This window comes from Gallinula chloropus, assembly GCF_964237585.1.
Source record: "Gallinula chloropus genome assembly, chromosome: 1".
Lineage (NCBI taxonomy): Eukaryota > Metazoa > Chordata > Aves > Gruiformes > Rallidae > Gallinula > Gallinula chloropus.
In genome coordinates, this window is record NC_140085.1 from 143422625 (window position 1) to 143445769 (window position 23145).

General features: G+C 38.9%; 1 protein-coding gene across 1 annotated transcript in view; it reads right to left on the reverse strand.

The window, feature by feature from the left end:
- Positions 1–2232: 2232 nt before the first annotated feature.
- MGAT4A (alpha-1,3-mannosyl-glycoprotein 4-beta-N-acetylglucosaminyltransferase A) overlaps positions 2233–23145 on the reverse strand; it is a gene marked incomplete at both ends in the record, with an annotated part of 69075 nt that continues 48162 nt past the window's right edge. Inside the window, 7 exons of the mRNA XM_084279109.1 lie at positions 2233–2259; positions 2422–2534; positions 3503–3569; positions 5753–5831; positions 18112–18305; positions 18698–18805; positions 19430–19560. Coding sequence (XP_084135235.1) covers positions 2233–2259; positions 2422–2534; positions 3503–3569; positions 5753–5831; positions 18112–18305; positions 18698–18805; positions 19430–19560 — 719 coding nt within the window. The remainder of the gene's footprint in view (positions 2260–2421; positions 2535–3502; positions 3570–5752; positions 5832–18111; positions 18306–18697; positions 18806–19429; positions 19561–23145) is intronic.

Here is a 23145-nt window from a genome sequence, read left to right on the forward strand (position 1 = left end):
CTGGTCTGTGGCACAATAGGCTACATTCACACGGGATTCTGAGTCTGTTCACCCACCTTCCTAAATCCAAGAATAAACCCTATTTATGAGGCCAGTGCTTAGTGCACGCCCACAGCCTCTATGGGCAAGACAAGCTTTCCAAGTAGCATTTTATTTACACCATCTGATGCAAGCAGAAGCAGCATGGAAAGCCTGCCTGGTAGCTTTCTACTTTGCTTCAAGTTAACACCAGTCGGTCTAAACAGGTGGTCTTATCTCTGCGTAGAAACCTTGTCTTCCCTGTGTCCTCAGGTGACACTGCTAGACCAAAATGACTACAGTTTGTAGAAGTAGTTAAGCTCTTGAACTCAAGTACTGCACAACTGAGACAATTTTCCAATGGGGCAGAAGACAAGACAGGTTGACTCGACATCCCAGTGGTGATGGCTTTCAGCTTGCAGTGCTGGCGAGCCAGGTGTAGGCTCCCGCTCCTCACAAAAAACATCACAAGAGAGAGGACAAATCTGTTGGTAGAACTTTCATGCAGGACATACAAATTCAAGTTCCCTGGCCTAGAGCAGGGATCCTGCAACAGGTTTCGCACATCTGTGCCCTGGCCACAAAGATGTTGGGGATAACAGAGGGTTTATTCCACAGGGAAAACTGGGATGGCTTCCAAGACGTCAGTTCCAGGAGGTTGGTTCACAACAAAACTGAGAATCCCCAAGCCAGGGTAGCTGCCTCCCTCCACTGTCAATCAGGCACTTTGTTCCTAGTGGAGAGAGGCACTTCCACCTCTCCTTCTTGACCATTTCTGACTGGGCAACTGAAATCCTCCCGTGCCTGTGTCCTTACACATCAGCACCTAAGCAGAAGGACTCCTAAGAGCAGCAGCAGCAGCATTAGTGCTGCAACACTTCCGCTCTGGATTCAATCCAAACCACTTCCTGCTCCTGACCGAGTTTCCAATTGATTTAAGATCCCTGTCGTTCCCTTGAAACGAAAAGGCGGGGTACTGGCTTGAGGCCAAATTCAGTCCCTATCAGAAGTTAGCGTGAGCTACCAGACAGATCGATAAAGGACTCAAACTGAAACCTTGTTCTTGAACAACGGGAGAAAGTAAAAAATAAACCAGACCTACTCACTGTAATGTGTAAGGTAACCACTGCAAGAACAGAAATTTTTAAAAGGAGACCTCTGCAGATCAAATTAATCTAATTATTAATTCTTCAGATAAAAGGTAACCTCTGGCACTCCAACGCAAAGCTGGAGAGTGATTTTTTTTTCTAGTAAAGAAAAAATTTGTCCAAGCTAGGAAGTGTCTACAAAGTTGTTTTTTTTTTAAGAAAGAACTGTTTGAAATTGAAAAAATCCTTCTAAAATGCAATGGATTCAATCTAAAATCGCTGCGGATTTAGTACGTCATATGAAACAAGACATTTCAGCATGCTTTTTGTGTGGCTACAAACTGTACATAGTGGAAATTCATAGCCCCAAAGAATAACACTCTTCAGAACTCTGAACATCATTCAGATTCTGTGTACAAAACGACGTAATTTAGAAACTTAATCCAGTTGTTTTTTTAACATGGCAGTATACTTGAAATATGGTATTAATTTATGTTCGCATCTCCAAAGAAAAATGTAGAAAGATAACTTAAACTAGAGAATTCATAAAAAAAACCTATATCAATTTAAAATTTTACTGCATAAAAATATGTACTTTTCAAATTATTTTAATAAATTAAATATCCCTAACATTTTTAATATATATCCCTGACAGTCTATAAAAGAGGGTTCTTGTTATAGAAAATAAATGGAACTCCGAAAGTACCCCCTTCATAAAACATATTTAACAATAATTATATTTTCTTCTTCTTCAAGGAATGTAACAATATGTACAACTTCTCTATATTACTATACTATCAAAATAGTACAGGTTAAGCGTAGCAGGGTTCTGTAACCATAAGATGGTAAAGTCACATTAAAGTGTTGGACGACTTAGGCCTCAGACAAACATTGTCAGTGTGGAGCATCAGTTTCTGTCTGGATGGATCAGATAAGAAAGGGTAAATACAATCTTCTCATCTACAGTAGATTTCACAAGAGGTAGAGTTCAAGTGAAAATGAAAGAAATTTGGAATAAGGTGCATGCTCAGTATTTTCACAACTTGTGACTTGCTAAGGATGTCAGATTTTATAGAAAAAAGTTTTCGAGGACTCTTTCTCTTTCCTCTAAAGCAGATTTCCATGATCAGTTTGTTAGCTTTTTAATATGAATCTGAAATAGAGAATCAGAAAAAAAAAATCATGGTTTAGATATTACATTTCTCAGTAAGGGGTAACTGCAGCATTAGCCAAAATTTTGAGCTTCAACCCACTGACAGAACAAAGATACCGCATTTGCCCATTTTATTTTTAAAAGGTTGTACCACCCCCTCACCTCATTCAGAATTGCCCAGACTGCTGAGTTTTGTATCACTGAAAGCCGGAATGCTGAAATAGGGTTTAGGCTGGGGTCAACTGCTCCTTCAGCTACACCATTTTCAAATTTCCCTGCAAAAGAAGCAAAAGTATATCCTTAATTAATTCCTGTTCAAATTGAAGTACAAAATCTGTGGCCAGAAATATATGTCTGTAGAGCCAACATTCCCCAGTGCAACCTATTGCTGTTGGCTGTAGGGTTGGCTGGCATCATCCTCAAACCAAGAGAGCGATTTTTTGATACCAGATTCAGCTTTGCAGCAGCAAATGAGATGGAACGTTGTATCACAGCACACAGATCTGAATGGGTTTACACATGAGTAAAAACTTTGGCACTGAGGGTATGAGCACCTCAAACTCTGGGAAGATTTTGGCACAGATTTTCATTTAGCATCACTGAACTAAACATGGAGCCCCTGGCTCCTGTGTTTTCAAGGAGGACTAAGGACAAGGGGCATCATTCCTGTATAATGTATTCCTATTTCAAGGATCTTCATTTATATAAGATAAGAAGCCAATGTAAAAGTCCCCTTGAGACTTGACACTTAATACATATACACAGCAATTGCAATTCATTAAGAAAAAACCCTCTTGCTTTAGTTACTGACAGGGATGCCCAACACATGTCTGGCAAGCTACACACAGTCCATGAGTAAAATATCTCTTCTTGACTCAGCAGATGTCCTGGCACCTTCCCTGAGAGGGAGCCGCCTGGCTGTGCCAATACCAGTCTCTGTTAATGGTTCATTGGCCCAGGACAGAAGTGATCTTAGTGCAACCCAGAAATGCCTCTGCAATCATCTAGGTGATCCATCCTGGCAGAAAAGTTGGATGTAGCTGCACTATGATTGAGGGTCACGCTAGTCTTTAATACATCACTCTCAGAAATATTGGGAACAACGTAAAGTAAAACGTCTACGAGGTCACATACCCCAAAAAATCAATGATCAAAACTCAGGTTTAGGTTTGGTTTGTTTTTAATAGAAAGGTCTTAACTGTTGCAATAGTAACAATATACTTGTCTTTCTACTGTGACGCACCTATCCTGAAGTAACCATCCTCTAAGCGCTTGTCTTTGGTTTCTCTGCTTAATACCAGTTCTTCACTCTAGAAAAACAAAGCACAAACGAGATCACGTGTTTTGACACACGACTTTGCCAGAGAAAGACAAATGTGTGTGCACTCTTGTTACATATTCATCTTCTCTAAATAATTATGAACCAGTCTAGAGTAGTTCTTCATAGCCTTAGACAAGCCAACACCTTAAAAAAAAAAAAAAGCAGCAGTGTTCCAGGACAGAACAGTATTTGGCTTTAAAATAGAAAAAAAAAGGACAAGTACTTTAAGTGCCCTGAGTAACTCATGTGTTAGCTGCTACCTGAACAGAATACCTAGCTGTTTCTGGCATATATAGAAAGGCAAAGACAGGATCTTGCCACCTTTTCCTGTGGGTGAACTAGAGACTTCTTTTAGGACAAAGGAAAATTGCAGCTACTTTTTGATGCAAGAATTTGGGAGATGAAAAGCCACCGACTACTGAAGTTAAGCATTGCAATGATCACCACCTTACTAGAAAGGATGGGTATCGATAAGCACCAGAAAATGAGATTGTAGACTGGAGCTTCAAAAACAGCTGAAAAATTACAACCAGAATTGCATGTTCCAGTACTCAGACCCACCATCAGAATTTCCTAGGAATCAAACAAAAATGCTTGACAAAACAGGATACTAAATCCATCAAGTTTTTGCAGGTTGTTGGGTTTTTTTTTTTTAATTCCTACTTTTAAGGGAGGCTGCTGAAAAAGTAGTGGGGTCTGTGGGTTTTTGGTGTGGTTTGGGGTTTTGTTGGTTGTTTTTTAATATGTTGCTTGAGTCCCAGACAAATCTGGTCTGGAGGGACTCTGGTTTCTAAGGGTTGTTTTTTTCTGCTTAGAGAGAACCAGGATCAAAGCACTTGAACAGGTTTCCAGATATACTGAAGCCCATGGTGGAGAAATCGTTTCCTCAGGACAGTACCCATCATTCTGCGGCTGCTCTTCTCTTATTGGTGACATCACCTGCAGACACCAATGGCTTAGGAACAGGCCTGATGCAAAATTTTTACCTGTTTACCTTCCCACAAATTGTGTCACTGGCAAGGGAAGCTTGGTAGTGTTACTTCTTTAAGGGATGTTCCAGTTTGAGAGAGATTTCACAACTGAGTCTAGCCAAAATAAACCCCAAAAACCCAAGAGAGAGACACTTGATGCACATTTTTTCTCATTATCTTGTGCATTCCCGTGGTATCTCAGGCACAGATGAAGTGAGGGCTGCTGCTGGGTTTTGTGGTTGAATATATTTCCAAAGGTGTTGAGAAACAAACCCCATAAATCTTATAATATGATACAACATCCCACATATTGTGTTATATAATTAGACTCAAACTGACATGCTTGTTTTTGGGGGTGAGTGAGGGTGGTCAGAAATTCCTATTTTTGTTCACTCCCAGGAAGGCAGACCTCAAGAATGGAGAAGTGAACTCCTCCATGATCATTTTCTTAAAAAAAACTAAAAAGAAACTAAAATATATAAGAGACTCAGCATTCAGGCACGGATTTCAAGGTACCTTCACCACATGTATAAGAGAAGATAGAAATACCTTGCTATTTTAATACTAAATAAAATAAAATTGTCTGAAGTAGTTCCTTCATCCTCTGACATAGTTTTGTGATATAAATGGTTAGCTATAATATCTAGTTGAAGGAAAAGAACCCATACCATCTGGCTTTGAGCAAGAATATACTTGGGATAGCGTAGTGCCCTCCTGACACAAAATTTAGACTGATTTACAGAAAAACAAAAGAAAAAAGACCAGTAATCAGGAGAAAGGAACACATTCAATCAAGAGCCCAGATATTTCAAAATCTAGTAAGGTTTAAGTGTGTGTCAATTCCTCAATGGAGGCTCACTTAGCTTTCCCATTTCCAAAATACACAGGAGAGGGACAATTGATTATTCTTTTGTTTTAAATAGTAGCTGTGAATTGGAAGAACATGAGCTTGTTTACCTCCAAATTACCAACAGCACTGGTAGGAGACTGCAGTCTGAATGAACATCTGAATGGTTACAATAATTTTCTGTTAATAGAACCAATTAGAAGAAGAAAAAAGCATGAGAGCACCAGAGCATTAAGATCCTACAGTCAAAACCAGGAGCATTCCTGTCTCACCCTGTTACATGAGGAAGTTTTACTTTTATCCTATAATGGAGGAGACACAAAACAATAAGTGATTGGTAATTGATTGAATTACCTGAAAAGGCAAAACTTCCACAGTTGTGTTTAGAAGTATGTCTCCTGGATGCTCTGGATTGCCACTGTGAAACAAGTACCTATAAATGAAAAGGGAAAAACCAGTCAGAATTAGGTAAATTATCATCTTGCACGTTAATAGTGACATTACAGATGCTACAATGATAAATGTAATTTTTATACTAGACTTACATCAGCTGGCAATAAGAAATGACAGGTGTTTTCATACACTACCATAAGTAACAGGGCTAAAGTTTTGCATTTTTTTAAAGAGCAGTTGTGCAGTATTTCCCATATAGAGGTAGTTTTCATAATCTGATTTTGACAGACTGCATCACACACAGTGAGCAACACTGCAGTTACCATTGACTGGCGTGCAGTGGCATCACCTCCAGCAACAGGAACCCTGCCTTCCCCCAGCTTCTCCCCAATGCTCCCCACCACGCCACCCCTTCCTTCCTTCTGCCCGCAGGTTGATCCCTGCAGCTCCACTGTGAAGCAGTTCTGGGAATTTATCCAAGTCAACATTGTGCCAGGCCAGTTTTCCCCCAAACCAGCTCTCCGTTCCAGTTCACTGCAAAAGCCCCAACTCAAATCCACACCTTTCATGTTACCTGAATTCAAACCTCTATTCCAAAGACAGATTTATTTTTCTTAAGGCAGATTTTTGACACATATACACAGGCAGAAAAAGACCTTTCTGTCCTTATTCAGTTGTGCATTTAATGACATTTCTCTCTCTTTTTTTTAAAATAGAATATGTTTAAAACCATCTGAAAACCATTCCTAGACATATCAGTGAAGTGCAAGTGTTCAAATTCTAGCTGCCTGCTCTCTATCAGCTTCTGCAGTACTGTGCATGTGTAGATAATGCTACAAGACACCATTCAAGTCCCTTTTCTTTATGTAACACAAACCATATTCTTTTGAGTATGTTACATAAACAAGTAACTATTTTTTACCACTAGGTGGTATCACTGCTTGAAAAATTGTTCATTTCTTACAGTTTTTTCTAGTGGACCACAGAGTTTATTCACATTACTGGCAAAAAGCTACCTAGATGTTACACTTACTCAGATGCCACTTTTAACAAGCCAATTTTACTTGTAATTCGTTTAAATGAATATGTAAAACTATCAACACCTTTCAAAACCTTTCCTCAATTGGAACTTAGAGAAATTAACAGTAAGTACCATCTTCAGCATTAAATACATCACCAGCCCAGGGACAAAATTAGTTCAGAAATTATCACTTGATTAAAATTACAAACATTAGCTCAATTTGCAATTTATTAAGACATAATTGGAGATGTAAATTTCAGTTTGTCTTTATCTGATATGTCTGAAGCCAGGTGTAGGTACTTGCCATTAATCCACACTTGATAGCTACAAGACAAGAACAGAGCGCTCTGACCCTGACTTAGAACACACACAAATATATATTACATTTCTTTTATGAAGGCTCAAGAAAAGGAATAAACCCCCCCACTCTGCTATAAGAAAGCTGCACAGATTTCTAATGTACAGCAGAACCACAGAGATTTAACTGCAAAACAAAACTGCATTCAGTGAGCTTCAACACTGTGCGTCCTTCAAGAAAACAATTTCCCCTCTGCAGTTTAACGTAAAGGTTAGTCAGTTCTAAGGTACACAAGCTACCTAAACCATCCACAGGTTCTTCCAAGAAAAAAAAACCTTTGGACTTTTTGTAAACGTTAGTGACAACCAAAAAAACCCCAAAAGCTTAATTATCCTTTCTAGGAAGATGCCTTTGCTGTACATTTCAATAATAAACAAAACAAAAATCTTGGCAAAGCTGACCAGAAGATGACTAAAAGTACATTCTGCTTTCTTCTGACCTAACAGATCTAACATATCATCCTTTAGTCTTCTATCAGATATCCTAATTGTTACTGGGAATTTTTCTCATGAAAACACTGAAAATTCTAAGGAGACTTATTTTACAATGCAAGTGATCAAAACCATCTAAGGTTCTGCCATCAAACGCTCTAACCACAGGGGTTTTCCCTTTGTGTTTTTCAGTTCACACGTCTTATTTCCGAGAAGACCCACCTAAAAAGCCACAAGGAAACTGCTCATGATTACGATCAATGTGCTCTACCTGAATGATAATAGGCTTGGGATGTTGGGGGGGGGCTTTTGGGGGGGGGGGCAGGCAGAAAATTCATAGGGGTGGATTGGTTTCTTTGGTTGGGGGTGTATGTATTTATTTGGGTTTAGCTTGTTTGTTTTTAAAAACACCACCACAAACATACAACTACAGCCAACCTTTTCTCCTCCTGTGCTATCAACTTTTGAAACTGAAGCAGGGTTTCCTCCTCCCAGCATTCATCACACCACTAGGGCCAGCACTCAGAAGTTGACCCGGTGCCAAAATAATTCACAGAAATAATTAATAAAATCTGATTTCCAGATTTTAGTATGTTTTCATACTAGTTATAGAAAACATGCTAAAATTATCTGTCTAGCCTTATGCACACACATATATAACAGATGCATATGTCACCTCTTATTTAAAATTATGTTTAAAAAGGAAGGAATATTTTTATATCTGAGCCCTGCTTGAACACTTGACAGATAACACCTACTTAAATGTAAAGTTACACAGATTAAAAATAGAAGCATGTATACACATATACAGTTCACATCAATGGCAAATTGTTCAAACTACGTTTTTAAACTTACAAACAGATAGTCTACAGATCCCAAAAAGTGTCCTTAGCTATTCTTTTGTCAAACTTGCCTTCCTGGATAACTGATAAATCACAAGCTTTCCAGGTTTTCAGGCTGTGACAGGTACTTCTCAATACAGATACTACAGCAACTGCAGCTATTCAAGAAGGGAGACAACCTCCTCTCTGCCAGAAGTTACTAAATGTGCAAACTAACCTATATATGTTCTGCTCATGACCTCAATGTAGTATGACAGTAAAAGAGGACGCTAAACGTTAACACCTCTACAGAAGTTTTTAGGAGTACTGAGGATTTTAAAAACCACAAATCACAAAACAACAAAACCAGAGCAAAGTCGAAGCTCCAAACAAAACTTCTGGTTTCATATTCAGTGACTTGAGTGTTTACTCAAGCTGAGGGTTTAACTTCTTGCCATGGAGCCAGGTACACCTATAAAATGAAGCCAATTGGAAGGGGAAAAAACCTCACAATAACATGAAATAAATATTCATACACATCTAATGCACAAAGGGAGGAGAGGGCAGAAGGATGATCATCACTACTGACAAAAGACATCACTAGCTTGCCAATGCAGTTAACTATTACAGACCTTCACAGGCCTATTCTCCAATTCATATTGCTTATATCCTCAGTAGTGATCACCTGGACAGACTCTCATCTTTCATAACAGCTCCCAAAGGATGTGTATAAATTAATACAAATATTAGTAATCTGCACTGTGAGCTTCAACATTCTTCTTTGAATAGCTAAACTCTTCCATCACTTCTACTTTAAAAAAAAAAATCCCAACTACACACACCTCTTTACCCTCCTCCTATTTTGCTTGTGAAAGGACTCTCTCTCTCTCTCCTTTCCCTTGCATCAAACCATATTTTGGCACTGAAAACTCTTCTCTCTATTACCTAACTTCTTTTTCTTTAGGCATTAAAACCCAAATCTGTCTTACTGTCTTTTTGTACTTCCTTTAAATAAACAGAAGGACCAATGATTTATATATATATATATAAAAGTGTGATTCTATGCATTTTCTATTTCACTGAGAAATTAAAAAAACAGAACACACAATAACTTTATCAGTAAATTATGGCAGCTTTACAAAAAAAAGACCCAAAAAAATCTTTAAAACGAAAAATTCACATTCACTGTCAAAATACTTGAGTTCTGTTTTAAAAGGAAATAAAAGACTTTCTCTCTTGATGATAAACACAAATATTTTAAGAGTATCTTTCTGAACTCAGGTCTTTGTGCCCTGTAAACAGGGAATTGAGTCCTTTTCCCTTTATATCCTCCTTATGTCTCTTTTTAGCAACCTGATATATTTCAGTATATCCCATTTTCAGAAAAATTTAAGAGGTAGGAAGGCAGAAATGTTCCCTTCCATGTTTGAGCAAATTATCCATAGCAACATGCAGCATCACAATCCTTTATTCTGCACAACATGCACTTTTATAAAAGCAACATTCAGTCAGCAAATTTTTGGGTCTCTACAGATGCTGATATCCACTGCAAGAGTCATTATTCACCAATTCTACCCAGTATTTTTGATCACTGGATGCAAATGTGGTAAAAGAAATCTAATCTACCTCCTCACTGTCATTTTCCCAGAATCCTGCATAGGAAATGTTATTTAATGTTTATTACTGTCACAGGAAACCAGCTTTAACCATGCATTGTTTCTTTGTGCAAGACACAACCGGTAGATGAATTATTTCTTCTCCTATCCTTTATGCCTCTTACCCACTCTTATGTAAAAAATTGCTTATACTTCCCAGAAAAGCTTTAGTTCCTCAAATCTACAGATACACCCACCATGGACTCACAAAAGGTAAGCAGTCTAATGGGAGCTGTTCTATCTTCTCATCACAGTTTCCAATTAATAAGTGGAAAAAAACCCACCAACCACCCAAACAAACAAACAAAAAAAAAGAACGAAGGTTTACCCTATTAACTATGAAAAACATCTAGTCAGAAATAATTTTATCTGCAAAAAAAAATCCAGTCTAACTGTTCATATGTAACCTGGACTACATGTTTGAGGGATAAATTCCCCATGTTTTACAGAAGCACCAAACCAGCACTCCAAAAGGACAGAAGTTTCTCATGTTTGTCAAAGGACCACAAAGCAGCCTGACTCATGGTCATGGGGGGATTTTGGGGAAGTGGTCTAATTTTCATCCAAGACATCCCCTAAGGTATTAATTTTCTCACATGACTTTAAAAGTCAATCTAAAGCATTTGATATGGTTGCCGAAGCCATTTCCTAACTTTCTTCAACTGAGCATTATGTGTCATAATAATAATATATTTAGCTGGGCAAGAAAATCTCCTCATTCCCAGGGCTACTCCTGCCTTGTTTCCCAGTGAAGACTGAGACCAGCTTTCTCAACCTGAACAGTGCTCTGGAGCACATGCACATACCTGTAATAGAAAAGGGTTTGGCATTAACTTAATTTAATGGAGTTTCTTTGATTTTCTTGGTATTTTGTGGTGGAGAGGGGTTTATTTGGGGTTTGGGGTTTCTTGCTGGGTTTTTTCTGGGTTTTGGTTTTGTTTTGTTTTTTGTTTTTTTTTTTGTTGTTGTTGTTTTTTTTAAGGGAGGGATTGTTCTCTGTCCTAAAATATCTGGTTTTCTTCAAGTAATTTAACTTTGGTTTCCACCACATCTTTATTACTTAAAAGGTCCTTGTGTTCTTTCACAAGGCTACTTTTGCTGAATTTTTAATCCAACGAAATGTAGAAAGGCTTTGGGTTTTGTCTGTGTTTGTTTTAATACCTGTGTGTACATATAAGCATCTTCCCATACCTCCCCCAGCCTAATTCTCCAGAAGCGCAGGGCGTAACTCTATTCAGTTTTCTTAAACCTAGACATTTGCCACCATGTGAGATGCACTTGGGTTTGAGACCTCATCGCAGGCTGGAAAGATGTAATTATGACCTCCCAGAGACTCCAGCCCTTCTGGAACTCAAATGAAATATTTTAGGGCATCTCAAGTGGCACTATACATCTAACATTTATGCAACAGCATTAAGCCTCTAAGATTTCTGACTAAGAGCCATAAACCCAGGAACACTGCCAAATACACAAATCTTGAATATTAGTGCCATTAAGGAGGAAGCAGCATGTCCTTGGCTCAGACAGCTCTTCTGTCTGATACACACTTTGGGATTTTTTTCTTCTTTTCATATGAAATTCTTGCCTCTTTATTATGGGCAGAGTTCCATGCTCAGAGCAAAAGCACCAGTGGCTGGGAGTCTGTCTGCCAAATCTGCGCTGTCAGTGCATCCATCTGAGGATGTTCCACTCATTAGGACAGAAACTTATGTAAACACAGAAACCAAAGTCCTCCAATTCTCTTTTTTATAAACACTAAAAAGACCACCCCACCTGAAATACACTGACAAACGCCAAAATAATTAAAGTAATAAATTAATGGATTGAGAGCAGCCCTAAAAAGAAGAACTTGGAGATGCTGACTGACGTAAAGCTCAACATGAGCCAGCAATGTGTGCTTGCAGTCCAGAAAGCCAACCATATTCTGGGCTGCATCAAAACCAGCATGACCAGCAGGTCAAGGGAAGGGATTCTGCCCCTCTGCTCTTGTGAGAGCCACCTAGAGTGCTGTGTCCAGCTCTGGGGTCCCTAGTACAAAAAAGATATTGAGATGTTGGGTAAGTCTAGAGAAGGGCCTCAAAGATGATCAGGAGCTGGAGCACATCTCCTGTGAAGACAGGCTGAGAGAGTTGGGCTTGTTCAGCCTGGAGAAGGCTCCAGGGAGACCTTATTGAAGCCTGCCAGTACCTAAAGGGGCCTACAGGAAAGCTGTGGAGGGGCTCTTCATCAGGGAGTATAGTGACAGGACAAGGGGTAATGGCTTTAAACTGAAAGAGAGGGGAGATTTAAATTACATCTATTGCAAGAAATTCTTCCCTGTGAGGCCCTGGCCCAGGCTGCCCAGAGAAGCTGTGGCTGACCTCTCCCTAGCAATTCAAGACCAGGTTGGATGGGGCTTTGGGCAGCCTGGGCTAGTCGAGGGTGTCCTCCACCTATTGCAGGGAGGTAGGACTAGGTGAGCTTTGAGGTCCCTTCCAACCCAAACCCATTTGTAATCCTGTGAAAAGACTTCCAAATACTTCCTAGCAACTGACACTACTATTAAACCTTAATAAAATGAAGATTTATGTTTCAAGCATAACAGTATTATATCTTTAGAATCAGAACACAGATTGTACACTGTGTGTAAGCACACACGTGTTACCTCAGCTAAAATTGCTCAAGCAAGTTTGAATGTGTTGCATTGCACTGAAGGAGAGTTTCTACACTGAACAGGGACTTTGAACGAAGAACAGCTTATGCCTCAGTCAAGTTACAGCTGTGTTAATCCAAAACCCAAATAATGTTGCAGTTCCCTAGGTTTTAAGGGGTTGTTGCCAGAAACCAAATGATGAGAAAGTTCTGTTTCAGTGCCACTCTTGGAAACTTAGAAAGTATTTTTATCCTTTGTAATGCATTTGATCTTATCTCTGTCTATCCCCAGGAGGACTCATATCCCATAGGATGTGTAATTAACCATATTTTAGATACATACGTGACCAACTGCTATAATTAATTTTTTTTAAGTAGAACATAAGTCACAGAAAAAAGTAATTCCTTTTAAGTTTTCCCTGCTAGAGAACCTGTAAAAGCCTTGTTTATTTCCTTTACAATGAAGTGGCACTAGTAACAGGCAAGCAGCTGTCACTTTTTATCCAAGTATTTTTCAGCACTGTCACAACAATTTCAAAGCAGACAAAGTAATGCATATGTTTAGTTACCAGGAGCCCAACAAGATACTCTCCACACTCAATACATGGATTTTTCTAGCTCCAATAGTCAAATACATATTTCTTACATAAGTAGGAATTCTATGTTGTGAGAAGACACCACAGGAAATATATGCAAGGTTAACATCAGATGTTCCCCGAGATTCCAGGGTCAACAACATGGAAAATTTGATGATTAGTCTCAAATAAGGCACATTCAGTACCTATGCCAATATCAGACCACAAAGTAGTAAATGTAGTCTACAAGTTGTCTTGTCAAAGTTTTTCAGTTTAAAGCTGAAATTCCAGACTGCAAGTTCTACCTCATAAAAACGACATTGTTAATAATGAATGTCACATTAGGGTGACTAAATTGCTGAAAGAACACAACTATGGGGCAACCAGAGTTAAAAGCAGTGCTGCAGAGGAAGATAAAAAAGCCACCCTCAAAACCAAACACCATCCTCCAGAAAAGAAACTGCTGTTCTTTTGAAAATATTCAAAGTAAGAAGCAGTTGACATACAAAAAAGGATGAGATTCATATTTTAAAAATATAAAGCACATTTATATACATATACTAGTGAGGCTGGGGTGGGTGGTTGTACTTTTATCTTTCCGCAGTATAAAATATATCCTCATATTTTCCTCCAGATAGTATTTTGTAATAAAAATCAGCATTTGCAAGCAATTTATACTGAAACAAACCCAGAGCCCTTTCTTTTTATAAATAGCCATTCTAAATTCCTGGTGCAGAAAAACTGACAAGTGTAAACATAACCTAATCAAAACAGTGCTAGGTTATGTGCTTTCAAGGGCTTCCTCCATGTAATTAGTGCCCTTTCTTTGAAAACTGTATCTGATTTGTGTCAGTCGTGTCTACAGGGAGAACTCTGAAACTTAGGCCATCGAAAGAGAGATGGTTATGATGGTAACGATGGACACCAGCATCACTTCAGTGCTGCAATGGAACACGCTTCTGGGATGTGTTTTGCTTTTTATTTATTTAAACCAAGACCACATTGAAAATTTATTACCTCTGTTGAAGATTCACTACTCATTTACCAATATTTCAGAGCTCCCTACATACAAAAAGACTCAAAGAAAGCAATGTCTAAAGTCAAAAGCTCTTCATAATTAGCTGCTCAGGTACAACATTCCTCACTGACATCTCTGAAGAAGAGTAACAAGCATAGAAGTATTTTGAATCTGTTATTTATAGTGAGGAAAATGAATTTATACTCTGCTTCATCAATAAAGTCTTAAATATAACTGTCAGTTTTAATAATTAAATGTGTGATTGGAACAACAGTTTACATACTGAAATAGCAAAGTGGATGTCAATAATTGTGTAACAACCTAAGGGAACAGAAATTCAGTATTTATAATGTAGGCTGTCTGGAACATTTGGAAAACAGTCCATTTATTTAAAAAAAAAAATAATAAAAACCCCAACAGAAACCCAAAGCAAAGCCAAACCACACTTCAACACTACTTTGTGATTTGCTTTTAAGAGGGAAGTCAGTGAATCTACTTTCACTCATAAGGATATGTCACTGAAAGGGAGGAATGTATCTTCTAATTGCAAAAATAAGATCCCTAGATTAATGGTAAGGGACTTCAGTGCTGTGGCTGGACATCTTTTGCTTGGAAAAAACCTAAAATGATTCAGTAGAAGAGCTCTTACTAAAATGAGCAATAGACAACTTCAGTGTACACATTACTGTTCTCCAGGTGTGGTTCAGAACAGGCACCATCTATTTGACTGCTCAATACTCAGCAGGGATCCACCAAGCAGGTCTTGCACAAAATACCCACAAATGTTGCTTTTTCCTCCCTGAAGTGAGCTCAGTTCTCACTTTAAACCACCAGGAGACCTTTGCCTGTGTTATCCCTGACAACATTCTCAGATCTCAAAAATTAAATATTTAAAGACTTAATGAAAGCTAATTACTGAACTGCTATAACCCAGCAGAAAATTTAAATTCAGTTCAGCAAAACATTTGGCATGGAAAAATAAACTATAGGAACAAGGTAGTGCTCAGTCACAGTGTAACAGACCTGCCATTCATTCAGGGGTTTGGTCAGTATTTCCATTTAAAAATTTGTTTATAAAGAATTTATTACGGGAGTTATTAAGCAGCTACACCTCAACTGACTTGGCAGACAAATTTTTCTGTAAATTCAAAGAGCTTTTCTATTACTTAAAAAAAAAAAAAGGAAAAAAGAAAACCGTTGCATCCCTTCACAAACACAAGATGGCTTTCAAAAGCATATTTTCTACTCTTAATTCATACAATCAGATATATCCCCCCACCAGGTAAATCCTAAAGCTCGGTCCATTTTCCCTGTTCTTTGTTTCAACCCACAAGTCAGTTTTGGTTTTGACTAACTCAGAAAGCATCCTTCAAATATCAGGAGACATCATTGCTGCACATCACTGCTCTACTTGACCTTCACCTACCAAAATTTGCTGCTGCTGAAGGAGACAAGCAAGAGCAAGTCCCTAACAGTTTGAAACTGCAACATCTGTAGCCTCAATCAGCCACTGACTTCAGAAAGGTAAAATACTGCATTTTGAGGACACTATGGCAATAGAAACTAACATCACACTAAACTTTGAAATGGCTTACAACAATAGCTCAAGCAATGTTAAACTTAATGAAGTCTGAACAGGTAGCATCATACTTATTGATGTTCTTATTAATGTTTATAAATATCTGAAGTGTGGGACACAAGGGGAAATGGCCAGCCCCTTTTCAATGGTCTGTGGGGACAGGACAAGGGGCAATGGCCTCAAGTTGGAGCACAGGAAGTTCTGCACGAACATGCAGAAGAACTTTTTCACAGTGAGGGTGACAGAGCCCTGGGACAGGCTGCCCAGGTTGTGGAGTCTCCTTCTCTGGAGATATCCAAGTCCCATCTGGCCACCAACCTGTCCTAGGGACCCTGCAACCTGTCATAGGGAACCTGCTTTGGCAGGGGATTGGACTCGATCTCTGGAGGTCCCTTCCAACCCCTACGATTCTGTGATTCTGTAATTGGGGAACTTCCTTTGAGGAAGCAACAGAATAAGAGCTGTTTACTTTCTCCTAAAACTAAAATGCATTTCTTCAATTAATAGAAATAGCAGAAAATTATATTATCCTCTACTGCTGGGTCTGTTCACAGAAGGTAGATGTAACAACATCATCTTCCCACTTTTTGCACACATAATTAGTACTTACTCATTTTCTCTCCCCATTAAGGTAATATATATGAAAAAACATTTTCTTCAGACCCCATGCACATCATTTTTTAAACAACAGTGCTGGCCTATGTCACTTGGTAGCAATGCTTTCTAAAATTGCCACTGTGCATTTGACTCATCCTACTCCACCCAAGATCAACATTTGCTGCTTACAGTTACGCTACTCATAAGGTAGCTGCATATAATTCTTAAAAAACCCAACGCTCACAACAATAAAACACACACACCAATTGGACAATGTTTACTTCATAACTTTGAAAATGAAAATTTGATCAAAAAGAAATCAATCAATTCCTACATCTGAGTTGAAAAATACCTGCTTTTTTCAACTATTGGCTCAGGATAAAAAAGATTCTGCCTTTAATCCAAGGAGGTATAGCAGTCAGAGTCCTCAACACAGGCATCTTGGAAAGCCTACCAGGAAAGTTATTTTAAAGCATAGCAATCAACAGAGTGTAATTTGACATCTCAAACAACCGCCTTGAGTTTCATAGGGCTGACTAGTTTGGAATAACAGAGTAACAAGAAAACTACTGATCCTCACTGTTGTGCTAAGCCAAGGTGAAGACTTAGCCTTTGATTACATACCAAGGCAAGGAAGCTGACTAATTGGGTTCAGTTCAGACTGCAAAAAGGGCTGCTGCACAAGAAAAGCGTCCAGTCAAATTGACTCAAAGAAACTTTGCTTTACCAGCCTGTAGGTACTGGCTTTGAACACCGAATATATGTGAAGAAAGGAGAAAAAGAATCCACTGACATAGCAGCACCTCAGCAGACACTAAATAAGCAATTTATTTTGTAAGTCTTGGACTCCTATGTTGGCAAGACAGTAAAAAGCAAAGCAGCGAGTCTCAATAAAACTAAAGGACAGCTACAGTCTAAAGCATAAACTATTATCCTTATTTAATCTGATTAGTAGCTAAAAAGAAGTCACCTTTAGTCCTCTAAGGAATCACAGATTTTTGTATCTCAAGGGCACCCCCCTTTTGTTTTTAGATAAATTTTAATTATTTTAAATAGGTCAACTTGGAGTCTTTAGCACTGTGACTTTTTTCAAGCCCTAAGGCTATATCTAAAAAACATTACCCTCAAGAGTTGCCAGCTTTCAGGTCTGGGGACATCGTGATATGCTCCAGCAAGGTTTCTGATCTGAACAATCAAGGGACCAAGGCTGCAGGGCACAACATATTGTATGTACCCCAGACACCACATTGTATAATTGCTATGTAATTAGAAACAGACCAACCAAATACAAATAGAATCAAACTGGCTTCTTTTAAAGTCTTTTATGAACACCAGAGAAGCACTGGTTTTGAATTGCATTTATCAAAAAGGTTCTGGATTAAATTTAAATTAAAAAAAAAACAAAACAAAAGCAAACAATAAAACCAAACCTAAACCACCAAGAAATGAGAGCAAGACAACACTTACAGTAGTAAAAGAATTAGAAGGAAGACATTAATGATCATGGTTTCAACTGAACTCCAAAGATCCTTCATCATTTCACTTCAATTAATGACAGCCCCAAATTCTATCTTCAAGAATTCTTGGCAAACAAGCAGCTTTAGATACAAGACCAAAGGCAAAGAATTACTAACCTTTCTACATTGACTGGCTTGTCAAATTTAAATAGAATATAATCCCCAGCAACTGGTGTGACAGCCCAGAAAAAATCTTCCCCTACGTAGGTTTTTTCTAGCGTATGCCCTTGGTAGACTTTTAAAGATGTCGAAACCTCTGCAGGTGGGTTCACATGGATTTTATGCAGTAATGGTTTCAGGAAGTCTTTATCCTAATTGAAAGAAAGACAAACATCAAGCTGGTCAGATAACTTGTTTTATTATGGTCTTTTCCCAAGTGATTACACTTAAAACACTTCCATAAAATGGAAAATGAATGCAATACTCATTTTTGGGTGTATCAGATCTTATAAGATGAACATGTCATTAAAGGAAAAAATTAGAAAAATTATCCCCTAGCAAAAAAAAAATAAAAATCACACAAATAAGATTAGTACTTCTTCTACTTTAGAATAGCCAGTTTAAATCTGATTTCACGTCAACTGGAGTAATATACAACATGCTTGAAAGTGGCAGACAACAAATACGTGTTTTCTCAAAGGCTATCAAGTTTTTCATTTAATCAGACTGCTGTGGAAAAGGAAGGAAAATTGTAGCTACTAACTGTGAGTTTCTGGATCTTCCCTGCTAGAGAGGAGTGGAGGCCAACATGCTGGAAAAGAGAAGGCCTGAAGCGTATCCGTAGGTTTGATTTCTGTCGATCACAATGTTTCTGAAATGGGAGGGGGGAGGTGTTAAAAAAATTCTAAAAATCACATTAGTAAAAGCAACACAAGGTTCCTGAGTTTCTACTGCAAGCATGTGACACTACACGAACCAGAAAGACTCAACAAGAGCACAGACCTATTTATCCAGTTGCTCTCATTTTGATATCATAGATCTACCCAGACTGCTGTACAAATATACTTCTGTTCAAGGTTCTCACACAGAACCTGTTTATTCACTCTTTTAGCAGGGCTGCTACTTAAGAAGTGAAGGACAAAAGTCCAAAATGTATTCCCCATTTGGAACTTTCTCTGTGACTGCCATCCAAGCAACGACATTCTCAGAGCCTCAGTGGGGGTTATGTGGATGAGTTTATTTTAGGGTTGGTACACGGAAGCTAATTAGACTTTTTTCATCCTGCTGCATCCATCTCCAAAATCTGAAACAATAAGTTACAATGTCTCTGAGAGGTCTCAAATTCTTTTTGAGATTAAAATCTTGTTAGGAAGAGAGACTTTTTCAGGACATGCAATAACCATAATACACAGTATGCTAGCCTCCAGCCCACCAAAACCAACTCCTTCACTATCATGAAAGCATTTTAGAAGCTTTGTAATATAAACAAACTTACAGCATCTTTCTCAGGGTTACACACTTTGACCCAGAGGATATGGTCCAGGAGCCAATCAATAGGTTTCTCCTTATAAAACATAAATATGAACTCTACAATAAGAGTGATATCTGGAGACTGGAACATTTTACCTGTGATGACATTAAGAATAACTAGAGTTATTTTAGGTTAAAGATAGCATTGTATTTTAAAATCAGTGAGACAATAGATAAGTTTGTGCCAAGACAAGAAACACAAGCAATGAACAAACCAAAATCTCAACATTATTAAAAGCTCCACACCTTTCAGCTATGCAAAACTAAATAAAACAATTATTCAAAAAAAAAGAACTCATGGTAACGGATCTTGGTGCTATCAAAATAGCACCACACTGTGCTACCACACAGTCTCCTTAAGAACAGAAATTGTTAGTCTGCAAAAAATACCACATAGCAGTGACTGGAGATCTTTTCTGAAATGCATAGGCCACCGGTGTCATGGTTCAGCCCTAGCTGGCAGCTGAGCACCACACCCTGCTTGCTCACCCCTCTCCTGGCAGAACAGGGAGGAGAACAGGCAGAGAAAGGCAAACCACAGGTTCAGATAAGGACAGTTTGCTGGTACAGCACTGGGAAACAACAACAGGACTTACAGAACGATAACACAAAGCACATCAACCTGATGACCAACTGGATGATCAGCCCTCACTCAGATCATCCCAGAGCTGTGCAGAGCCACCGCTCCCCAACCAGCCCCCTTTTTATGGGGAGCATAACACAACATGATATGGAAAACACCCTTGGTCAGCTCAGCTCACCTGTCCTGGCTCCTTGGGATAATTAACTCTGTCCTCATCAGAACCAGGACAAGCAGCAAACTCATATTGAGGACATTTCCAACTAGCCACACTCAAAGCAGTTAGCTGTCCAGTACAAAGTCCAAGTCCCTCCCATAAACAAGAGGTACAGAATTTCTTCCTCAAGTACTGCCATGACTTGTGACTTCTGAGACAGTGTGCTGCTTGGTCAAGTACAGATGGACTTGTGTGGCACTGTGCTACAGGATTCTTGGGAAGTCTGCAAACTGTGAGGCTTGAAGAAGAAAACTTACTGTTGAAGAAAACAGTAAGTCTGTTTACTGTCAACAAGAGCAATTTTTTACATGGTTGTGGAACATGTAGCACACTTCAGTGCTAGTACAGGTGTCTGAAAAGCAGCCAATATACTAGGCTATTTAAGGTGCCTTGTATGAAGTCATTGCTATGAGGAGCAACATGTAACTGGGAGCGGGGCAGTCCAAGACTGAAGACAGACTGACAAGGGTCTAAATGCCAACTCAACTCCTCAAAGTAGTTCCATATTTGAGGGCGTATTCAGAAAAATATCATCAGGTTTGCAGATGAAATCTACCTCTACTTTGCTGGGATACCATGGAGAAAGTGAGGGAGAAAGACATGACAATGGATCTCTTAGGAGGTCACCAGTTGAAGGGATTCAGTTCTGCCAATGGTGCTGAGATATGGACAGTGCTGACTTAGACAGGCACAGACTCATTGAGCATGTGTGTATTAATGGGTCAGAGTCCAGAAGCTCTTTTCCAGTGACAGTCTTCTGTCTGTCCACACTTGGAGTTCTGTACAACACACCAACACACAGCACTTCAGCATGTGAAATGTTTTTTTCCCCCCACTTGTAATCTATGAGGCATTCATATTACATAACAAGTTCCTCAAGTGGTAGAATACTTTCTCCTACACTCAGGAAGAACAGCTGGAGAAGACATTAGAACCCTTTGAGGTGGCAAAAACACTTCTCTCACTCATCAGAAAACGGGATTGGCTCCTCATACACAGGAGGATGAAATTCTTTGGAAAGGTCACTAAGGAGCTGTATAGCCTATTCTGGATGACAAACAAATAGGGAACGACATTTTGTATGAAGCTTAAAAACTATCAGCAATGTAGCACTCAGCTTGAGCAGGTGGCTGAGTGGAAGTGAAGAAACAGTACAAGCAGTCTACTTTATTTGGCCATTAAGGAGGAAGTTAACATGTATATAAACAGAAAAGAGGACATACCTGCAGTATCACCCTGAACCAGTACTACACAAAAGGTTAGAAGTCATGTAAATCTTAAGTGATTAGGAACACACATTTCCATTGCGAACATACATCTGGACTATCACTTAGAGCCAGATATTCCATTACTTCTCTTTCTTTTCAGGCTGAAAAGCAAGGCAGCATAAAAAAATCCCAAGGAGCTGGGAGTTCAAATCCCTCTTGTAACATGGAAGGGAAAATTCTCTATTGAAACAGGTGACTGGGCCTGGAATATTACACAATATCTCAGAGTAGCTACAGAATACCAGGTTGTTAGCTTACATATATTAGCAACAAGGATATTTTTAAGGGAAAGCATCAGAATTGCGGGGGCCCTGTTATGTGGGCTCTGACACTGCCAGGTATCAGACTTATACATACAGAGCTTTGCTTTGAGATTGCCAGATCTTGAATTGCAAGATCCCTTATTTCCTCAGAAAGAGGATACATACTTAGGAGATCACCCAAAGGTTCTTATCCTTTCCAGAAAACAAGTCTAATGCAGTCTCATTCCCTTATGACCTATATGAAATTGGTAAGAACGCAGCCAGTGAATAAACACTTACTCTGGAATTCCGAGATGAGTTTGGAAGGGTCTGAGCACAGCTACATCACGATGCAGCGCAATGAATGTGAACAGGGCATCTGACAAAAGTCCTAATTCTTTAGTCTGTGGGAATGATGCTATCTTTACAAAGCAGACCATTCACACCGTGGGATGGAGAAGTAAATGTGGGAAGACATTAACTATCCTGGCATTGCTAAATCAAAATCCCTGAATTAGGCTGGTTATAACGCAAAACCATTGACATTACTTGTAAAGTGCTTGTTGCAATGAGGTCCTCAAAAAAGCATCTCAATTTGAAAATACTCAGCAACTAAAATTTGAAGCTCCCCCTAAGCAAAGGACAACTTGTACTAAACTAGGGACAACTGCAAAGCTTTCTTCTTTCAACACATAAGATGGATGTTATGATTTGTTTACAAGTATATTCCTACTATTAACACACTATATTGTTGTCGTATTGTTTAACATTATTTGTGAAAGTAAATATTTAGAAATGGGTAGGAAACAATCATATGATTTGTACAATGTTGTGTAAAATATTCATGCAGAATAACAGCTCTTTCAGCTTGTCACACTTCCAACTTAATGGGCTCCCAATTTTCCTGGTGATTCATCTCTGCCTACTGCTTTCAATAGCATGGGGCAGGAGAAGAGAAAAATATGAGAAACCCTAATGAAACACTAGCTGAAAAATGGGACCAAGCAGGTATTTCTGGGATCTTTATGGGATTGAAACCATCACTTCTACATGACATCTGCTGAGGTCAGTCACACCTGCTTCCATAGGATGTGGACCTTTCCATGTGATGTCAGAGAAAGGCAGAATAACACACAGCTCAGAAGACAAAATCATGCCCACATTATTGCTCCAATCTTAATGGAAGCAGGCTGACCAAAGAGACAGTTCATCCTCTTCCTGGATGTACACACACAGTCATGCTGCTCTGGAATCCTTTTCTATCCAAGGGCAGAGCATCAGAATCGCTCTGTACACTTCTTCCTTTGACTAGCTCATCTTCTGGAGAGCATAAAGATTTAGAGTCTTCAGTTGTCATGTACGGTGAAAAGACCT